This window comes from Plectropomus leopardus, chromosome 19 (genome assembly GCF_008729295.1).
Source record: "Plectropomus leopardus isolate mb chromosome 19, YSFRI_Pleo_2.0, whole genome shotgun sequence".
Classification (NCBI taxonomy): domain Eukaryota; kingdom Metazoa; phylum Chordata; class Actinopteri; order Perciformes; family Serranidae; genus Plectropomus; species Plectropomus leopardus.
Genome location: NC_056481.1, coordinates 25,469,596 through 25,492,662, shown reverse-complemented (window position 1 = coordinate 25,492,662; position 23,067 = coordinate 25,469,596). Strand labels below are relative to the sequence as shown.

The 23,067-nt window shown below is 38.2% G+C and overlaps 1 protein-coding gene across 1 annotated transcript in view; it reads left to right on the top strand.

Moving 5' to 3' along the window:
* The window catches only part of ca10a (carbonic anhydrase Xa), a 284,872-nt gene extending 274,745 nt beyond the window's left edge, over positions 1–10,127 (top strand). Inside the window, 4 exon segments of the mRNA XM_042508113.1 lie at positions 3,509–3,663; positions 3,948–4,010; positions 4,012–4,123; positions 9,214–10,127. Coding sequence (XP_042364047.1) covers positions 3,509–3,663; positions 3,948–4,010; positions 4,012–4,123; positions 9,214–9,236 — 353 coding nt within the window. The 3' untranslated portion in view covers positions 9,237–10,127.
* Positions 10,128–23,067: the final 12,940 nt, after the last annotated feature.

Here is a 23,067-nt window from a genome sequence, read left to right as displayed (position 1 = left end):
TTTGGGGGATTTTAGGAGGTTTCTAGGATTTCAGTACGTTTTTAGGTTTTTAGGACATTTTAAGGCTTTTAGGACATTTCTAGGATTCTAGGACATTTGTTGGATTACAGGACATTTTGAGTAAATTACGAAATTTGGGGGATTTTAGGAGGTTTCTAGGATTTCAGTACATTTCTAGGATTTTAGGACATTTTAAGGCTTTTAGGACATTTCTACGATTTTAGGACATTTGTTGGATTTTAGGACTTTTTAGGTATTAAGACATGTTTTGGATTTTAGGACACTTTTAAGATTTTAGAAGGCTTCTAGGATTTCAGGACATTTCTGGGATTTTGGGATATTTTTAGGATTTAAGGACACTCAGATTTCAGATTGTTTCTAGCATGTTAGAATGTTTCTTGAATTTAAGAACATTCTAAGGCTTTTGGGACATTTGTGAGTTTCAGGGTGTTTGTAGGTTCTAGGACATCCCTGGGGTTTAGGGTTATTTTTATGATTTTAGGGTTTCTGGGATTGTAGGACATCTCTAGGATTTTGGGAAGTTTGTAGGATTCAGTGACATTTTAAGGATTTCAGGGCATTTCTAGGATTTTAGGACATATGTTGGATTTCAGGACGTTTCTGGGATTTTGGGACATTTCTAATTATTTAGAATGTTTCTAGAATTGAAGGACTTCTCTAGGATTGTAGGGCATTAGGGGCGTAGCGAGGACCTCTGTCCTTTTTTGTAAACAACAAACTGTTGTAGTTTTATGCACTCTGGCACCTTATGTATAATCAAATTAGAAAATAAAAATTCCCAGTGTGAAACACTTTATTTCAATTATTAGTTAGAAAATAGTTGAGTTGCCACCAGGCATGCTATCGGTGGCCAGATTGTACCCTCAGGCCATAATTTGAGTGTCACTAGTGTAGAATGTAGTGTTTGTGGCATCAACACAACTTCCTGCAAAAAAACCCACATTCATGTGTGAAAAGAATCTGAGTAAACTAGTTCTGATATCTTAAACATTCAGTGTTTATCATGTAGGGAACAAGGGAGTGAGTGAAGATACAGGCTGGGAAATAGCTTTTTTTGCTGTGCATGCTAATGCAGAAAAGTCATACTATTAATCAGACTCAGTCCTTCGTCTATTTTTAATGGAAGATTGTGGGTAAAATATAAGACAACTATGCACGTAGCAATAATGCTATTTTGACAATGAAATCTTAAATCTAGCTCAACTCTAGCTTTTATCCCTATTATTCTAATAATAATGTATCGAATGACAATATGAAAACATATTGATAAACCTCTAGAGAATAATCAGCCGGATCTGCAGCTCCCCTCAGCCTTTGAGACCTTTGTTGTGACTTTCAGCTCATTGTTTTTCTCTGTGGCCCACAACTTTACTGTTTGGTTCACTCTCAAAGCTCTCGTAGCCTAGTTTTCTGCCACAACAGGCAGCTGTTTTCAGTAAAAAGCTCTCATTAATCCACTATACACAAGCTGCTCAGCAGCAAACAGCAGGCAGACACAGTTAGAGAGGAGCAGGTGAACATAGTCGAGCATTTAGCAGCTATAGAGAGAGATATTCCCGTTAGTAGTTAGTGTAGACCAAAAAAACAAAGCTAAAAGAGAGTGAATATGAAACTGCTTAACTGCTCTCGATCAGGATGTTATCAGCCCATAAAAATGGCTGTCATTGGTGGTCATAAGCCTTATGTGGTGCAGTAGGGGCCTGCTACACCTACAAGTAGGTATAGAATGTTGTTATCAGCCCATTCAATGGCTGTTGCTAGTTTGTTATGTCTCACTTTCACTCTCCTTAGATTTAGGATGACATGGTTAGGTTTAGAAAAAGATGTAAATATTAGTTTCATGTGTCTCCTGGGTGAAAGTCCTGTCTTTGACACACACATGCATTCACCTGTCAATATGCAGATTTTCTCACACAAAGGAGAGAATCGGACAAAAGCCCTTTCTAGCAAAAGTTTAATTTCATTGCTTAAATATGGTGTTCTCATCCTGATAGTAGGTGGGAGGCCCTTATTAACCCATATCAATGATGCCTGTCACTACTGATGATGTCCATTTAATGGCTTGATAACAGCCAAATTGCCTGAGATAAGCAACTTGCTAACAAGTTAGCCATATCAATTTAAAAGTGAAAGTCCTGCAAATATGTAATTTAAAAAAATACATATTTAAAATTCTGTTACAGAATTATTTTGATTATAATTTTAATTTTTTCTCAATTTTCTTTTTGTTATTTGCAAATAATTTTCTTAATCTTTTGACTGCTTTCTGGCAGATTTTGGGGTCATATCTTCTTTGATTGCTTAATGCCTTTTTCCTCATGTTTTTGAAGGAAATCAAACCAATTAGCTCCAGTTTCAATGAGCTAATCTAAAATATCATATTCTGAAAGCAATACATTTTTTTGTGTAAACTCCTAATCAGAAAAGAAACAAGTAAATAAATCAGCCACATAAATGTAGAGGAGTAGAAAGAACAAGATTTCCCCTTTGAAATATAATGACGTAGAAAATAGTCAATAAGTATTTTATTTCAAGTAATCAGTTATCAAGTAGTACAGTAACAGTACTAATTTATTTATGTACAGTATGCTTTTATGTAAATTTGTCACTTTAATAAATGATTTGAGCATATGATTGATTTGAGCGGTTCCCTCTGATAGTCCTCCATGAGCATGGCGTATAATATGCCAGTCCATGATCAGGGCGGACTGATGGTTTAATGTGGTGGTTCCCAGCGTGGGGGTCAGGGCCCTGAAAGCATCCCGAGGCAAAACTAAAGGGTAACAATATGATTAGAGAAACAACAAGAAAGACTTTTTTTAGATGATCTTTTTGTAGAAATATGCATGTAAGTAATATGTTTGGACCATAGTAATAGCAATAATATGCCTGAAGACCTGAGAGCAGCAGAGGGTGTTAATATCTTTAAAAGCAAACTTAAGAGCTACCTTTTTAGTCTGGCTTTTAATTGAACTTTATTTGTGTATTGACTACTGATGTTTGTTTTACTAGATGGTACATCATTGTATTATTTTTACCATTTTTATATATTGTTATACTTTATGCTGTTATTCTGTAATATACCTTTTATCTACTATTAAGAGTATTTTTATTATTATAATTATTATTACTATTATTATTATTGTTGTTGTTGTTTTTATTCTAATTAATTAACTTATTTATTATGGTATTGTTTGTGTGTGTGTGTGTGTGTGTGTGTGTGTGTGTGTGTGTGTGTGTGCGTGCGTGCATGTGTGTGTGTGTGTTTTATTGTATGAAGCACTTTGTGTTACAGTTTTGCTTGTATGGAAGGTGTTATACAAATAAAGTCTGATTGATTGATTTGTTGATGTTTAGGATTTTTTTCTTTCCTTTTTGTTCTGTTTTTTGTTACTTTTGTGCAACTTACACTTTTGGTACAGATGGAAACAACCACACAGTATTAAAAGTCCCTTCTTGTTTTTGTTTTGTGCTTTTCTTTGTGCAGACGATGCGTATCTACTGACTGGCCTGAACATAGAGGAGATTTACCCGGAGACAAATAGTTTTATCACATATGATGGATCAATGACCATCCCTCCATGCTTCGAGACCGCCACATGGATCCTGATGAACAAGCCGGTGTACCTCACTCGCATGCAGGTGAGCCTCAGCCCCCGAGCAAGACCTGAAACGTAACTCCTGAAATTCCCCGAAGATCGTCTGTCTCAGCCGAGGATTTTCTCTCTAACTATTGTTCTGCCTGTGAAACATGTCAGCCCGACGCCGAGGCTTTTACTCCAACACTTTCCCAGCTCTACTCTTGTGTAATCCTCCACGCAGCGCTGTCTGGAAAATAATGCAGCGGATCAAAAAGCCTAGCTCACATTTCCATGATGCTTCGGTCAACTTTTAACCAGCTTCTTCTCTCTCCCTCTCTTTGTAAGATGCACTCCTTGCGGCTGCTGAGCCAGAACCAGCCGTCTCAGATCTTCCTGAGCATGAGCGACAAACGTCCGCCCGGTCCAGCCGCTCAACAACCGCTGCATCCGCACCAACATCAACTTCAGCATGCAGGGCAAAGACTGCCCCAACAACAGGGCTCAGAAGCTCCAGTACCGAGGTAGAAACCAGCTGCTGTTATTGCTCTCTCCCCATCTCTAACATTTCATTTCTTCTATTTAAAAAAATATGTAGGCACATTGGGCAACACTATGTTGTTCATAACACAAGCTCACTTCTAATTTTTCACAAATTTTACTCAATGGGAACATTTTGCTTTATTACAGTATGGTTTTTATGTTCATAATTGGCCATCATTTCATTTAGATATGATTACTATAGCTTTGTACTCAATAAAGTGCTTGCAAAGATCTGGGAGCACAGCAACATCCCAACTAATCTTTTTAGGAGCCTCAGTGGAGTAACAAACATGTAGTGGGCAGTCGTGTAAAATAGTTTTTTCAGGGAAGCTGTAAAAAAGCCAACAGTTTAGCTACATTTCCTAAAAGCACTTCTGTGTTTTACCAGTTGAACTGCTCGGTAATAATAGAGTCACTTGGTGGTAATATCTGGAGCACAGTAACAGAGTGATACTACGGTTATTACAGTGGTAATAACAAGGTAAGAGCTTCGCGATCACAAATATTAAATTCTGTTGCTCCCAATCTTTTACCCTCAGATCATCTTATTACTGCTGAGTTGCAGTGTAAAGTGCCACCATTACTCTGACCGACCAGCTTGGTTTTCCCGAATATCAACAAAAACTTGGATGAGTTAAAACCGTCAATAAAACTGTGAGAATGAGGATGATCCAAAAAGTTTTGCTCAAAGCAAGCAAGCAAAGTAAGCACAGTGCTGTCCAGTGCTGATTTTGGTGGGGACAAGTCCCTACATATGTCCATATGTAAAGCTCCACCCTTTGCAAACACTATAAAGGCAGGTCAAGAAGCAAGAGTGCTGCTCCCAACTCTCTCTTAAACACAAGATGGCACCGGCACCTCGATGACATCAGATTTCATTCTATATTCTCAAGTGTCATCAGGGTCAGCTCTACCCAATTTGGTGCCCTAGGCGCCCTAACCCTAACCCGCACCTCCTCACCCAATAATGACACATCACATGCTCACACATAATTTAGGAACATGTCACTGTTATTTGTAATGTTAATATAGATATTTTTTTCTAGACAGGAAATACTAAGTGAGGGTGCCAGTGGGCATAGAAAATTGTTATTTTTTATTATTATTTTCCCTCAAGGCCAAGGGCGACTGGCGGCGTTGTGGCACCCCTCCAGCAGATGGCGCCCTAGGCAACCGCCTATATCCCCTATGCCAAGAGCTGGCCCTGAGTGTCATATTCCTAACTTTGGCTCCATATTCCCAGGATTCATCACATCCTCAAATGTCATTCTGTTTTCCCAAGTTTCATAACATATCCTCAAGTTTCTTGCCAAATTCTCTACTTTTTTCATTCTAAGGTTTTATTCCATATTCTCAATTTTAATTCATTCTCAGGTTTCATTCCATATTATCAACTTTCAATCCTTCCATGTTCTCGAGTTTGAACTAATTTTTTGCTAATTTTTAGGGGGTAATTTTCTCTTGTGTTAGCAGGGTTCATTTGATGACCAACACTGCATAAATAATATCAAACCAGAAATAACCCTTTAAAATGCTTTGTTAGGAAAAGTCTCACTTCACTTCCCTTTACGAGGCTCTCACGTCAGGATCCTGATCCGTTTCTGGATCCTGTACACTTGATCACAAAGTCCAACAGGTCCACTTGAAAAGGTGGTTTTGAGTACAGTTCATGTTTACTCGGGTTTGCATCGGATGTAAAAACTGTGCTCAAAGAATAGCAGTTAATAAAGTGGGTTTGGTGATTGACGCTCTTCCCTACACTGCAGCGACCACATGCCGTGTAGATAATGAGGCCGAGAGTTTTTGGTCAGTAAGCGTGATCAACAATTACTCACCAAACTCTGTTCTTCAGGAGGGGATATCACCCTCTGATGTAATTTATTTTAGATTTGACATCCACATTAATTTTGGAAGATTATTGCTCGACCCACGCTCACCGCTTTAATTAATAAAATTAATATGAATTTTGCGCGCTGAGCTGGGACTCGGCTGATGGTTGAGATAATGCAGACTGCAGAGTGATGTGCTAAAGAGAAGCAGGGGAGGGAAAAAAAGCAGGCAGCAGCGAGTCAGATGGCTGGACAGTGAGAACACCTGTTTGGCCCTGACTGACAGATCTGAAACGGGCTTGTCACAGCTCGCTGCAGCCTGGGAGGTGTTGCTGCAGTCTGTCATGTCTCGCTCGCTCTTTCTGCCTATATATATGTGAGCAAGAGCTGCACAGAGTGTTGAATTTCACTCCCGGAGCGTAAATACACTAAAGAGGTAGCCCCAGTGTTGGAAAGTACCTAATTATATTTCCTCAAGTTCTGTACTAAAATGCAAATTTGTGGTCATTGTACTTTACTTGAGTGTGTTTTTTTTAATTTATACTTTTACCCCATGATATTTCAGAGGGAAATATTGTACTTTTTTGTCCATTACATTTATGTGAATGCTGTAGTAATTGTAGATATTAAGACTTTTGCATAATAACATAACAAGAGTTTATAAAATATAATATTTTGTAATAAATTTAATTACCAAACTGTTTAATCAAGTACAGCTTCTTCTCACTAATTAGTTCATTAATCATGCAGTTGATTAGCAGAAAATTGTTTGCCAGCTATTTTTAATTTTTTTTTTTTTTTTTTTTTAATATTGGGGGGTGATTTTTCTTTTTATTTAAAATGTCTTTTGGGGGTTCTTTTTCTTTTTTTATAATTTTGATTTTTTTTGGGGGGGGGGGGTTAAATAATTTTGAGGGTTATTTTATTTTTTATTTTTTAATGCACAGGTGTTTTTTTTTTCAATTTTTTAATAATTATAAGGGTTTTGTTAGGGGGGGTTATAATATTGAGTTTTTGGGTGTTTGTCTTTTTAAAATAGTTTTTTAATGCTTTGGAGTGTGGTTTTAATCCGTAATTTTGAATTTCATGAGTGCTTTGTTTATTTTAATTTTTTTTAAGTGTTTGGTTTTTTTTGCATGGCACACTTTTACTTGTAATACTTTAAGTATACTTTCCTGAATATACTTACTCACTTTAACTTGAGTAACATTTTTCTAAAGCTGGACTTTTACTTGCAACAGGGTATTTTCACAGGGTGGTAGTACCTTGACTGAACTAAAAAGTCCCAGTCCCTGCAATCCATTCAGTTATTTTATTTTTTCTCCTTTGCTCTGGGTTTACTGTACTGTGGCCGACACACACCATGCTTGTCTATATGTCTGTGTCTCTCTCATTCTTTTTCTGTTCTGCTCTACTCGAGCAGCCTCCCTTTGAATTCTTATTCTGTGCAGCAGTCGAGGAGAGATTTCACCCACCTCAGACCATCGTGATCCTGAAACAAATGCACTCACCAGAGAGCCACTGAGAGTGAGCCAACAAAAAAACACAAAAGCAGAGCTGCTTCTTTGATTGTTAGGAGATTGAAAGACCTTGGTGATGAAGTGGGGAGGTGGGTGGGGGGTGGGGGTGCTCATTAAAAGTGAAAATATGTCTCTGGTGATTTGTGTAAGGTCAACCTTAAGAGCAGGAGCAACAAGACCCACTCCTCCCCTCCCCTGAGAGGTGATTATAAGGGTAACTGAATGGGAAATCAGGGCGGTTCGGGAGCTAATCACGCTCTGCGTATGTGTGTGTTTACTGTTTTATTTTCACCACCTGATGAAAGGAAATCTGATTTGGATAGCACTCCAATAAATCTTTCACATGGCAGCGAAACACCTGTTTATCAAATTACAATATTTACTTGTGTTTTTGGCACCTCTTCGTTTTGGGTATAATTTTCCTACAAGGCTGCCACTTGAAACATAATGGCGCTGCCACCCCCTCCACACACACACACACACACACCACCCACACACCCACCTAGGCACATTCACTGTGTGCCTTTCCTTTTGAATTATATATTATCCTTAAAGATGAAATATGTTGTTGGGCAGGGATACTCAACTTGCTTTGCTTGGGGGCCACTTTTGCAAAATGACAGGAGGCCAGGGGCCAGTTGCAACAGCCCCATACATGTTTCTAGGATTTTAGAACATTTGTTGGATTTAAGGATGTTTTCAGGATTTAAGAACATTTCTGGAATTTTAGGACATTTCTAAAATTTTACAACATTGCTAGGATTTTGCGATGTTTTTATGATTGAAGGAAATGTCTAGGATTTTTAGGATATTTCTAGGATTTTTAGGATATTTGTAGGATTTTTTGACATTTCTAAGATTTTTGGACATTTCTAGAATTTTTAGAAATTTCCGGGATTCTAGCATGTTTCTAGTATTTTAGAAAATTTCTAGAACTTTATGAAATGTATATGATTCTAGGATGTTTCGAGGATTTAAGGACATTTCAGGGATATTTGGAAATTTCTAGGATATAGGACTTTTCTAGGATTTCTGGATGTTTCTATAATTTTAAGAAATGTATACAAATTCTAGGGTTTAAGGACATTTTGGGGATTTTAGGAAATTTCTAGAATTTTTGGACATTTCTAGTATTTTAGCAGGTTTCTTGGATTTTAGGTAATTTCAAGGATTTAAGGACATTTCTGGGATATTTGGAAATTTCTGGGATATAGGACTTTTCTACGATTTGAGAGAGTTTGGAGGATTTCACAACATTTCTAGGATTTTATTGTGTTTCTAGGATTTAGGACATAAGGGACTTAGCTAAGACCTTCACTGGCCCCTTTTTTGATAAACAAGCTCTATTTTATGCTGGCATGTTATGTATACTAAAAGTTGAAAAGAAAATTTCCCAATGTTTATCACTTACTTACTTACTTACCTACTTTTATTATGAATTAGAAAATAGCTGGCATGGCACCATGCATGCTATCAGGGGCCAGATAGGTACAAAGACAACTCTCAGTGTGAATCACTTTATTTTTTGTTGTTAATTAGAAAAAGGTTGGGGGGCCACCCAGCAAACTTTCTTGTGCGAGATTTGTCCCACAGGCCATAAGTTGAGTATCACTGGTATCAGGGAAGGGTGGGGGGTGAATAATGTAGGAGAACAGTTGAACTGTGCAGAGCGGCACATATATAAATCAGTATTCTCTCTCCTGTCCTTCTCCTCTCTTCCAGTGAACGAGTGGTTGCTAAAGTAGCCTCCCTTGGATGAGCATGGAGACGAGTGTCAGAGAAGGAGAGCGGGACGAGGAGAGGGTGAGGATGTGATAGTGGGATTTAAGGCTGCATCTCATCTAAGATTATTTCATGGCATTGTATAAAGACAAACACTGGACATTATCCAAATTAAGGAACTTTGTATTGCGAGCAAAGAGACTCTACTTTTCATACATTGAGAACAGTTTGAGCCCTTGATCTAACACATGGTAACAAGCCCTTTCCCCCACTGTACGACTATATCTATACGGACATTTTGATACCAATACTTTTTTGGGAGAAAACCAAAAAAAGACACTTGGAAACAAACAAAAAAAATATTGTGGAAGCATTTATTTGATAGCCTCCCAACCACTAGGACAACGTTGGGACTTTAAAGCCTTTGTACATAAAAAATGTTGCTATCAATGGGAAAATCCAAGGACTAAGTCACTGCCCCCATCCCGCCGGTCAAGACGAAGTGGTCATCACGGTCCCACACGGACGTTTCATTACAGTCACCAACAAGGCATGCAATCAGCAACCGAGAGGGAACACAGCCTTACCTTGTCATTTTTCCAAAACTAGAGTCATGTCATGGGAGACGAGCAAATATTTACAGGCTTTCTTATGGCCTCAGAACAACCAGTGTCTTGGCCTCGTTTGTACATATTATAATTATCAATACTGCAGAAAAATGAATATGTAAAGAAAAGTAATGAATTCAAAAGATATATTAAGAGGATTTAAAAAAAAAAAAAAAAGACAAAAAGTTGAGAATTTTAAAAAGCTTGGCGCACTTTGAATTCTGGAGCAGTTCTCAGTCTGAGCTGATGCCTTTTTTCTGTTTTATTGTTTACAATGGTCATACACTGTGTTTGAGTAATGTTATCAGCCCAATAAATGTGTCTGGAAAGTTCACTTTGGAAAATGCTTCACTATATGAGGATCTGACTTATTGTACCTGTACCTGTTTTGTACTGTTCCATATTAAATGTGTTGATATGTCAATATTCCTCCTCAGATGCATGCTCAATAACACCGCTGTCACAGAGAAAGCACTGCTCTGAGATTACAGGCGGATAGCGCAGGTTATCAGGGTAACGTCTTCTTGTCAGAGCCTCTAAATGAACGGCATGGGATTGTGTCCTGCTGATACAGACGCAGCGTTACAGTCTGGCTTTCTTTTCCATTGTTTGCCTGATGCAGCTGAAGCTTATCAGCTGCACACAGGAAGCTCCGTCAGGGTTGACGTGACCTGTCATAGTCTTTCACATCAGATCAGCGGTCATCAGGGACAAGGAGGAGAGGAACCTCCTCTCCCGGGCTGATGAGGGTATATACCGAACAATAAGACTCTGATTCACTGCTGCCTGCCTCTCCAAAAAGTAAGTCAGGACCCTACAACTGGTTTACTAAGTGGTTTTCAAAGGGGGGCGAAGAGAGGACACACCAGTGGTGTATTGGAGCTCATGTGTAGGTATCTTTTTCTGGCTATTTACAGTATACACACCTGTCAGCTGACAAGTCACTTGAATATATAGGAGAGTATACCCACTTCTGTCTGTAACCTATCCATCCACCTAGTTGTACACCCGCCTCATCAAATACCTCTACACCACTGGGACAAATCATATGTCAGTGGATTGTGTGTAATGTGAATACTTAACCCCAGGAAGGTTTCACTTTTTCAGCAAGGTCAGTAACAGAAATGTTGAAGAAAAGACCGTATTGACTGATTGGTGAAGAGGCAGATGGACCAGCCCGTTCTCATTCCAGAGTCATCAAAAACTGCCGCTTTGATAGTGCTTTCGCCATCCACTCCCGACGCCAAAAGGTACCTTTGACTTCCTCATGATTTGCGGGTGAATTGCATCAGGAGAGAACACAGCTGGACAGAACAGTTTATGTTGATATTATACAACACCAGACGGCCAGACGATACCTGCCGTACAAACCTGATACGCGGACAGGTGCCGTCAGTTGAAAACATGGCCGGACAGAACATGTTACATGTGCATGATATGCCACAAAATGGTGGTTGGTTGAAACTCTGCCAGTAACAACATAATATTAGCAGCACGAGGGCACCGACAGGGTGAGTTGGAGGGGTCCAACAAACCCTTGACTTTCATGCAGGAGTCTGGTGTTTGCGTCCCATCTGAATGTTATTTTTTTGGCTTGGCTTTTTCCCTTAATACTAACCGTAGGTGCCAGCATGTTAGTTTATATGCATCCTGGCATTGACTGCCATGTGCTTGTGTTGTCTAAACATAACCACGTGCTGTGTAACCCCACCATGTGCATTGTTGACCTTACAGCAGCACCATCCTGGAACACCAATAGCAGACGCAGAAAGATACTTAAAATGATATATGTTGACATGGAATTCAACTGCTAAACGGCAACATGTGAGGGCTTGGGATGAGAACGTGTTGGGATACTTTATTAACAGTTATCAAAGGACAGCGAAGATGTCACAGGTCTGAGCCATTTTTTCCAGTTTTTGCTCTGCCTGGTCTTTTTTAATAATGCATGTATAACCTCAACCCTGCTATAAACAATCATACTCAAAACAGATTATTTTAGGACAAATTGATCTATCAGAATATATATGCTGCTGTGATATCACTGCATAGTTATATCGCCATAAATAGAAAAGAAAAACAAAAAAAGAAACTGAGTATCAGATATTTATTAAATTACACACAGTGCAGTAGTGAGCAATATTTTTGGCTTATGAAATGTGTTTTCTTGGCCTTGGTGATTGGGGACAAAGAAATAAACACTGCGTCCAACACAGACCAAAGTTCATTTAAAGTACATCTCTAGATCACAGCATACCTGAGATATTCTAAAGATATTAAACTGAGTTCTTTGATATTGTATATAACATTGCCAAGTAACTTTTATCATTAGCTTTGAAAATGTTTTACTATTTTTGTACCACTTGCCTAATGAAGCAAGTGAATTGTTAAATTTACTAGCCTGATGAGGCATTTCATTTGCCCTGCAGGCAATCGGACAAATCCTCTTGTTGAGCCCTGAGCTGGTGTATCTGTTTACAGTGCAGCCAAACAAACTGGTAGTTTTGAAGAGGAAGTCTCTTTTTAATCTCAAAATGGGCAACTGAAATTTGATTTTATGCTGAGCATGGGATGGGGCATTTTCCACAAAACAGCACAACACAGGAGTTGTTACTTTGGTGAGGAGATGGAGGCCTGCTACCCGTCACTGTGGCTGCTCCTCCTTCCACTTCTCACGATATCTAAAACTAATCAACAAGCGCAGCTGCGAGCCCCTGTCACCCTCTCTCTTTCTTTTTCTCTCTCTTTTGTTTTTAACTTAGGCTTCTCTGCACTGCACCATCACGTTTAGATCTGGATCTTCGTCCTCCAGGAGATCCAGCCCCTCCTCTTGGTTCTCCCTCTGTGTTTGTTTTATTCTTGTGTCTGTGTGAATGATGTGATTCGGTTTTGCTTCTTGTATGTTTGTGTAATCTGTCCTTTTTCCAGGTTCGACGGCGGAGAGGAGGTTGTATGGCTCAGACTTGTCTGTTTGGTGATACCTGGAAGCTGCTTGTTATGGGTCTATTATCCTCATATGTTTTTTATATTCCATGTGTGATTTTTGTTCTTCGGATTTGGATTGTGTTTATATTCTTATTTTATTAAGTTAGTTATTCAGTACACACAAGGTGTGGTTTGCTGTACAGATTGTAAAGCCCCTTAATGCAAATTTGTGATATTGGGCTGTATAAATAAAATTTGCTTGTCTTGCCACTGTCAAAAGATACCCATAATGACCCTATTTTGCATTTACTGTACAGTTACTGTTACTGCTTAAATGCCATCCCATGTTTTGGTCGTTGATTGCTTTTAATGTGAATGAACATTAATGGCCCAACTTTGAAATAGTGGACTCTACCACTCAGTATGTTTACATGTTTACAAGTGGAGCTACTGTTATAGCGCGATTAGGCCATTTAATTGGACTGCTGTCCTTGTCTCAGAATGGGGTGCAAGCATCAGGGGAGAATCGATGTATTGATGGAAGTATGTCCGACGCGTGCTAGGTGGTGATATGCCCCCTTTCAGCTAGTTGCTAGTGGACCTTCTTCTGGATGATATGGGTTGCATGTCAAACAGTGAAAACTTGGATAACTTTTTGGTACCATAAATTATGTACGAACTCTACGCTTTATTTGATACCTTCTTCTTGTTTTGTTTGCTTCATTTCTTCTTTTGTTGTTCTCAGCTTTCTTCTATGAATTTGTGCTGTTCCACTTCCAGGTCAAAGCCTGATGCGGGGACTACAGAGCACGTGCAAAATGTCTAGACCTGTTCAGGTTTGATTTAAGTATATACATGAAAGAGTAACTAGATCCCCAACTGCATTATCTCGATGTGTTAGTCTGACTTTGAGAAATTCAACTTAGTATGATTTCAGTTGGTAACATGTTCACGTGTATTGTAAAAGTCTAGTTTTAGTCGGACCAACACAATAATTTGAGTTTTTTTTAGAAGGAATGGCTAATGCTCACCATTAAACAGGGTTTAATTTGACCTTATGGTTTATGAAGTTTCAGTATGTTTCAGAGAAGGTGGGTCAGATGACACATGTAGTAGCAATAGTGTGCTTACCTGTTCTGAATGGCCACACTTAAAGGCAGAGCTAAAAGCCTGCCATCACGTAGAGGGCAGAGATGCAGTGATTCATACAAATGGGAAGAAGGGGACACTACTGAACTCTCTCTTCTGAATGTATAGTGATGCACTATGTTATACTCACGAAATGTGATGGAAGTTGTAGCTCCAGACCGTAAACCTGAACAATCTCTTCATGAAGTGGGCATGAATGTCTGTTTCAGGAAGTTTCGGAACTCGACAGATGCACCTCCCCTCATGCCCTATTGTCCCTATTTGTGCACTTTTTCTGAGAGCTTTCAGACAGAGCTGAGCAGTACAACCAGAAATCATGGAGGCAGTGTAGCGTAGATCAAGCGAGAAACGACCATAGAAGACAACAAAGAAATTTAAATAATGGCAGAACAAAATGAAACGATAAATATCATAAAATGTAGTGAAATTACTAAAAAGTATTCTTCATCCAGATGTCAGGATGTATTTAATGGATGTATACAACGCCTTGTTGCCTTGTTTGTTGTATAAACCTTTTGAATCTGCCCTCAAGTGGCATTTATTGGCTGTAACTGTGCCATAAAAAAGAACAGTGTGATGTGAAGTGTGATGGCAGTGGTGTATATGTTTGAAATAGATTGATTTATTTTATCTGTTAAATATCAGAAGAAAATGAATAATTACACAAATAACAAGGAATTTTAAAAAAGATAACCTAAATAATTGTAAAGAGAAAGCTCTTTTGACTGAAATACATGAAATTAATGCTATTAATTTAATTTTAAATTAATTTTCATCCATAAAGGGAGCATAAATGAGCATTAGCACTGTTAGCTCTTCCTGTTGGTAGCACTGTTTCTGCTGTTTGCTGCCTCCATGTTGAGAGCCGTGTGCAGACAATCCTGGCTGAGACTTTGTATCATAAGTGTGTTCTGAGTGTTGTACACAGCTCCTGTAAGCACACTGAGACCTTTATCGCCCAGCATCTCTGGCCAACTTCAGTAATGGTCTTACCACTGAATAGGAGAAAAACCCTGCAGGGAAAATGTTTTAAAAAGCCTTCCAAAAAACAGGAGAATGTTCTGGCAGCAGATTGATTTTAGAATGTCAGGTTCAGCTATCACATGTGGGTGTGATGTTTGGGTGTCCATCTATTCAAACAGTCTTTCTTTTGTGAAATCATAATGTTAAAAAAGTGTGCTTTTATGGTTTCAAAGCAAAACTAGCTATAAAATTGTAATAGTGTAATTCATAGAGCAGCTGGGCTGAGTGACATCTTGTCAGGGTTATTTTATTATTCTTTGCATGCATATGTCCTGATTTTATTTTTGCAATATTCCTTCAGTAATAATAGTTTCATTTCAAATAGCTGCGAGCCTGTAAACCTGCAAAAACAGCCTCCTTAGCATGCCGCAAGGGCCTACTAAATCTTCTTAAAAACCAAGTACAGTAAATGCTTTCTCAGAGACCCAGTTAAGGGAAATAATCCAGGAATATTCATTGGATTCTTGACATTTTTAGGCTGTTTTTTGGCAAGAAAAGGCTCAAAGCGATTCAACACAGCAGGAAACATTTATCAGAAGCAATGAAAACGATCGATAAATCAGTTTAAACCCGACATATGAACACAGAAACGCGCCCAGATCTTGATGGATTTTGTATCTAGCCCGGCCTTGTGTGTAAGTGAAGCACCCGGGACTGCATTGTCTGTTTCCGTCAACAGGGCTCCGCTGCATCGATCCCTCTCTCCCAGCCCTCCTTCATTATCTCCCAATCAATTCAGGGTGCCTCTTCTGGTCGCCCTGATGTGGAGAGAAATACTGCCTCAGAGCATGTGGGAGTGCTCGTGTACATGTGCAATTTCTGTTTGCTATCTGATCTGTGCCCCCCTTTTTTTACAGATCTGTAATGAAAAGATAGTGGGGGGTGTTCAGAGGCCACCAATGCCCAAGGTTATGGAGGCCATTATTCTACCTGATCCAGGAGATGCTAGCTAGAGGAGCGGTAATAAACACGCCAAATGATTCAATGCCCCCTCCCCAACCAACGACTCTAGTTTCACCCTCTCATCCCGACAAATAATCATTTCGACCCTCGCCTCTCGGCGGTACATCTCTGCAGACTCGACCACTATCCGGCTCTGTCAAAAAGAATGAATGATATGAGGTGTGTATAAACTGCTGCTCTCAGATGTTCGGGGGGGGGGGGGGCACTTAATGATATTATATTAATAAGAGCGTAATAAGAAGACAGCACACAGGGAGCAGAACAGCTGCTGAGCCAAATCGAAAATGTGCAAATCTCCGTATGTGTGTTGACTCTGGAGACACACCTGTCCAGATGTGTTTCCAGCGGAGGGGCTTTCAATCAGCCCTGCTGCAGTGGAGTCAAACTTTTCTCCTTGATTCAATTAGGGGAGTGCTAGAGTCGATGCCTGTGGAAGTGAGGGGACTTCACTGAGCGTTTAGGCTCTTTTTGCTTCTTACTTTGAAACCTGAAAGCAGCCACTTCCCAGAGACCCGAGGCGGGTTTCCATTAACCCTCAAATTGAGCAAATTGAAATTGTAGTCATCTTGCAATTGTGTTTTATTTTCGCTTGAGTTTTGTGCAAATCTGTAATGAAAACCTGCCTAATTTGTGTCAGCCACTAGTCCAACCCACCAGCTCGTTCTCACTCTTTTGACAGTGCTTTTTGCATACAATCCCAACACCACAAGGCACCTTTCATGTCCGTATGATATGCTCCCTAAACGGCATCACATGACAACGCAAAATCGTGGGTCGCAGGCAACTTAACATCACATGGCTCATAAAGACAAGAAATTAGTAAAAAGTTGAATGAAAATGACTAAAATAAGCACCTCCCAAACAACAACACAAACAAGAAAAAGAAAAAAGAAAAACACACAAGAAAATGACCCAAAATGCAGAAAATTAAAAAAATATATATATGTACACATTTTTTGTCTAATGTAATTTTAATATCTAATTGTACTACTATATAATACTGTATATCATACTATATAATATAATACTGATTATAAATATATATTTTCTGGATTTTTTGATAATTTTCCAATTATTCTCTCCCTTTTCAAACTAATTTCAATTCTTTTTCATCACCTTTTACTCATTTCTTGCACTTTGTGAGACATTTCCAAGTTGCTAATTGTCTTATTTCCATGTTTTTGAAAGAAATTAAATTTGCAGAGATTTCAAAGGTTTAAATGGCATGTGGGACGCATCTGAACGCAACACAAGACAACTGATGTTGAAGCAGGTTTTAAAGGGTTAACAAGAGAAATGTGTGATATTTAGAAGTTTTCCCGAGTAAAGAATACACTCTTCTTCAACTGCAGAGCTTACATGTATAAACTACATATTCATCAGGCTTGTTGAGATGACTTCCCCATGAACTGCTCTTCTGTTTCAAAACAATTAACAGAAGATGATGTTTCACTTTTGATTGTATGAATTTCCCCTACTCAGAAATTCCTCACAGAGTGATGAGTGCGGATGAGCTGTATAATCTACTTATTCCATAATCACCAGCCTCTTCTGAGGCTTCCATCCCACTAAGAGCCATGAAACTCACCCTGGACTAACATCCTACCGTCTCTGAGGATGCTAATTAATTTTACCATTCATGTTTTCTCATTCCCTTTGCAGCTGAGTACTATTCAGACTGCTCTTTATCCTCAAAGACAATATTATTACATACATAGCTTCCTTAATTTGTGCATAATAAATTCTGTTTCCATGGTGCTGCTGCCTGGTGCTGGTGTGACATCACATATGCATCAGCTGGGACCCAAATTTTAGGACAACAAAAGCAGAAAATCATTATCAAAATCAAAATACATTAAAACAGTCAGTTACAATGCTTAACCCTTTGAAACCTTAGCAAATTGATTTGATTTTGGAAAGAAGGCAACAATCATCTGAAGATATGACCTAAAAAAAACCCCAAAACATGAACACTTAAAACAAGCAAGAAAAAGAAAAAAAAAGTGCTGAAAATAAAAATTATGTATGAATTCTTTTTTTCGTAAGATAATTCTAAAAATAAAATTATAAATATTATATATATACTTTTCTGTACATGATTCACAAATTTGGGATAATTTTTATGATAATCAATCCCTTTTTTAAAATTTCTTGTCACCTTTTACTTAGTTCTTGCAATTTGTGGGATATTTCTTACCACATTGGTCATTGCCCTTTTCTCCCGTGTTTTTCAAACCAATTCACTCAGATTTCAAAGAACCCAAATAGGTCATGAGAGGTGTCTGAACGCAGCACAAGAAAATTGACGTTGATCCAGGTTTCAAAAGATTAAAATAAAATGACAGAGATCTAGCAGCATATAAATCAGTCCACTGGTTATTATCTGTAAATTAACACCCAGCCCGCCTTTTTAAAGGGGACCTATTCCATATTTTCTGTTATTATGTTAATGTTACAGTGCCGGGTGTTGATATTAAATGTGGCCAAAGTTTCAGATAATGAGGTAAACATATGTTTAAGTAATCCATCTGAGTAAAAACCTCAGGTTTCAGACAGTACTAAATACTCTGTTTTCAATGTTTTGGGATTTTTTTTTCTGTTGACCACAAGATTAGATGATATGGTCATTTGCTTCAGGAACACACCTACATGCTCACATCAGGGAAATATGTAATCTTGAATGCAAATGTTGTTAATTTCTCCTCAATTTCAAATCATATTCCTGCTGGAACATGCCTGCTTGTGTTTCAAAGTGTTTCATGGTGATTTTTGTACAAGAAAGTGCCGCTATACACAGTCTTTTTGCAGGTGCATGTACACCCCTATTTGTAGCTAGCCTACATACTAACCTCAACAAAAGATGTAGCCTAATCTCTGTTGCTGATGTTGTTCATTTCTCCCTTATTTTTTGCATGTATACCATTACATGTAGCTGCATGCTGTCAGGGAAACATGTAATCTTGGTAGCTGATGTTGTTTATTTCTTCTCGATTTCAGATCATATTCTTGCTGGAATACGTCTGCTTGTGTTTAAAAGCTTTTATTGATGAGTTTTTGGCAAGAAAGTGCCACTATTCAAAATAATTTTAAAGGTGCAAGTACACGGCTACATGTAGCTATATGCTAAATACAGGGATCTTGATTGATTTCTCCTCAATTTCAGATCACTTTCCTCCTGGAACATGTCTGTTTTTTTTTAAGATTTTATTGATGATGCTACACAGTAATTTTCCAGCTGCAAGTACACAGCTATATGTAACTACTTGCTAACATCAGGGAACGATGTAATCTTGGTTGCTGATGTTGTAAATTTCTCCCCAAATCATATTCCTGCTGGAACATGTCTGGTTATGTCTAAAAGCTTTTAGTGGTAATTTTTCATGCTAGAAAGAGCTTCTATTCTCTCTTTGTCTTTGCTTCCATTACGCAATCAGAGCAGACTGGGCTTTTTCAGGCAGGAGGCTCAATAGAGAGAGGTGTTAAAACGTCTCAGACAGAGGATAAATACAGGTGTTCCAGCACAGACAGTATGAGGAAAATAGTGTTTTTGAACATTTATGCATGTGAACAAGTATGAATGTGAAAATAAGCAGAATCCTCTTTGAGGCTGAAATTAAGATGATAAATAAAATAGTCGCTATAGACTTATACGTTAAGAAAATTTCAAAGTCAGCCACACAAGAGAGTCATTTTGAAAGATGTTTCACTTATGTGTTGAAGCCGTTTTTATAGTTCATTTTTATTTTAAAGGTACAACTATTTTATTTATAGAGTGCAAATTAAAAACTTTAGGAAGTAGTGACAGAATTATAAGACCGCATCTGTCATAAAGAGAGTGGGAGGCCCTGAAAGGACATGTGAAAATGTGGCTGTGAATGAATTGCAACTTTTTTGGTTTAGCACTTTGGAAAAAAATATAGTTACTTTCACATAGTTGGATCAGGATATCAATATTTCATGCCTGTGTGTTAAGTACAGAAGTGTAGTCGGGACACAGTTAGCCTAGCTCTGTCTGTAATGTTGAATTCAAGCAATGTCTGGGGCAAGCAAAAAACCTTGTGCTATTCCCACTGATGGGGATGGAGGCTTTGCAGCTATTTTGCCACAGGCTTCTTCACACTGATGTAGTTCTTTTCACCAAGTGATAGATATCATAGCTGTCTGATATTCCCAATATCTCAGGCTCAGAATTACAAATAATAAGAGTTAGAGATATGGAAGGTTTTTCTGGCTTGTTGTGATGCAGTGTGATTTAGTATGTGTGAACACGTCATGACAGAAATCTTTCCCTGAGAGAAAGCAAAGAAGCAGATTCACCAGAATGTTTAACTGTTTCTTTAAAGAGGATCTCCACAATATTTTTTTACTGCAATCACATAGATTATTGTTGCCATAAAATGACCCTGAGATCTATGTCTTGTATCATAAAGACTATATTTACTTGGCATTGTTGTGTATCCTTGTTATGCCATTAAGAGTAGTCCAGATGAAAGTGAGATGGATTCAGATGTAGCAGATTTGTCAGCTAAACGTTCATTCTAACAACTCTACTCCAGCAGATAAAGTGGGAAAATTAGGAAAATTACCTGAAAAATAGTAAAAATAAAATATACATTATTTAGAAGAAGAAAAAAGGAAATGATGTGGAAAAAGTTCTATAACATTATTTCAAATTTTCAGTTCTAATTAGTATCATTATTATTATTATAGTGAGCTTTTAGTCAACATGCGCTTTGCTCGGCATTTGGACAGGAGCAGGGCTGGGGGAGAAACAGGCGCACCCGTACAGAGTAAAGAAACCATAGATGAAACAGTTCGATCCATAGTTTTTCTGTTCTGGATTTACAATTGAAAACAAAACATTAAAAGATACAGATTTTTCACTTTTTCATTTTTCTCTATTTTTGTTTTGTTTTTAAAACATAAAAACAATATAACCACAGCATTTATTTGTTTTCATATTTGATTTTGAAGCAGAATAACCAAAGCATGAACCATACATGGATTCAATCACTTGTTTTTCTTTGTTGTTGTTTTTTTTTAAGTTGCTTTGTTTCAGGTAAATTTATTGTACTTTTTTTATTTCTAATATTTGGGCAATTTTTCATATGTTGCTCATGGCATTCTTCCCACGTTTTTGAAAGAAGTCAATCCTATGTGCTCAGGTTTCAAAGGGTTAAACATGTAATAAATACCATTACTTCCACACTGTAACAGACTCAGATGAGGAGCTATCATAAAGGATTTTCAGGCTGACATGACTCACACTATATATATTACAGGCACACAGAGCAAGCTATAAACTTTCATACAAATTGGGTTGAAACACCATAAAGATATAAAACTCACGGGGATATGTGACCTTATTAAGTACTTTTAATGTCTAATATGTATTTTATTACAACACTGGGCTTACAGCAACTCACATAAAAACATTATGCATTATGTATGTGTTATATTGCATCATTCAGGCATAGCGTTGCACTTCAAGGAAAGAGATGCTGAGCAGATCAGTTCCAGGGCTTGTCTTTACTCTGATTCTGTCTCTCCACAGATGGTCCTGGATATTTTCAGTGTGGACCATGTCCATAGCCACTGCCACCATCAGCCTGTAATGAAATCACTGGATCATCTCACCGGGCTTGTGGAGTAAAACGGCCACAAACTAATGACACATTTGTGGTTTGTCCTTTGAAACTACGTGTAAAAGACATGTAATGGGGTTACTGAACTATTGTGTCACTGAGTGCAGTACATAGACTCTGTCTGTGTGTCACACACACAAACACACACAGATAACAGCCTTTAGAACTTAAAAACAAGCCTGTTCTATTGGTGCATGCCATAAATTTCTTCCAATGTGTGGAGCTTTTTTAACAGCTCAGCGAGTGTCGCTGGCCTGCTAGTAACCAAAGGCATAAAGGCTGCAGTGGGGCAGTGAAACATGAAGGACTGCTGCCTATATTATGACCTTCCTCTCCCTCCCTCTCTCTCTCTCTCTCTCTCTCTCCTGCTTGCTTTAACCTGGTTTTATTAGGCTGGCAGATGGGCTGCCCTCTCTTTGCTGTTTAAATGGCTGTAGCCTGCAGCTCCACAGAAAATGCACATCTCCTGTGTGCTGTTTGGTTTTAACACCTCTGCTGAGAACTGACGAGTTCATTGAGCCGGCAGGTCTCGGTCCACTGTCGAGTGTCGTTGCATACCTGAAGGTGCGTTTCACTTTATGTAGATATTTCTTGGAAATCCAGCCAAATAACCTCATGGGATTGGTTTTAACCCTTTGAAACCTACGGAAATTGACCTGATTTCTTTCAAAAACATACAAAGAAGCAAGGTGTAATGACCCAAAAATGTGCAAGAAATTAGTTAGACATACAAGAGAATTACCTGAAAATTTGTAAAAATAAATAAATAAATAAATAAAAAGAAAGGAAATTAAAGAAGAGAAAAGGTGCTTGGAAATTATAATAATTTTGTAACATAATTTCAAATATGCAATTATGATAATTTTATAGTTTTCCCTAGACATTTTCCCAAAGAGTTTTAAAGAATAATATTCAAAATCTATTCTTTTCTTACATTTTGTGTAACATTTTTACAAAGTTGCTCATTGCCACTTGCAAAACACCCTAACAAATATTACCTATAGCCTATGATTTTCTTTGTGTTTTCTTTGTTTTTTGTCTTTTTTATTGCTCATTGCCTTTTCCCCATGTTTTTGAAAGAAATTTGCACCGATTTATTGAGGTTTAGAGGTTTAAATACTTGTAAAGAAGCATCTGTAAGCAGCACAGGAAAAGTGATGCTGCTCCAGGTTTTAACGGGTTAAAGAGAAGAGTCAGATTGAACAGGAAGCAGGAGATGATGTGGATTGCATGCCATTAATTTGTCTGTCACGACATCCCTTTTAGTGACGGGTATGATTACAAAGGTCTTCAGGTACTCCAGTATTTGCAGAGACTCTAATTGCTCAATTGTGGCCACTGCAGAAAGAAATTGTCTTTAGTTTGCATCTTCTTTTTTTTAAGATTAATTTTTGGGCTTCCTTCATTTATTTGATAGGACAGCTATAGAGTGAAAGGTGGAGAGAGCGGGGACAACATGCAGTAAAGTGCCAAGCCGGCATAGAACCTGCTGCAGTGTGGACACAGCCTGTGCACACGGTGTGCCCACTCTGTCAGGTGAG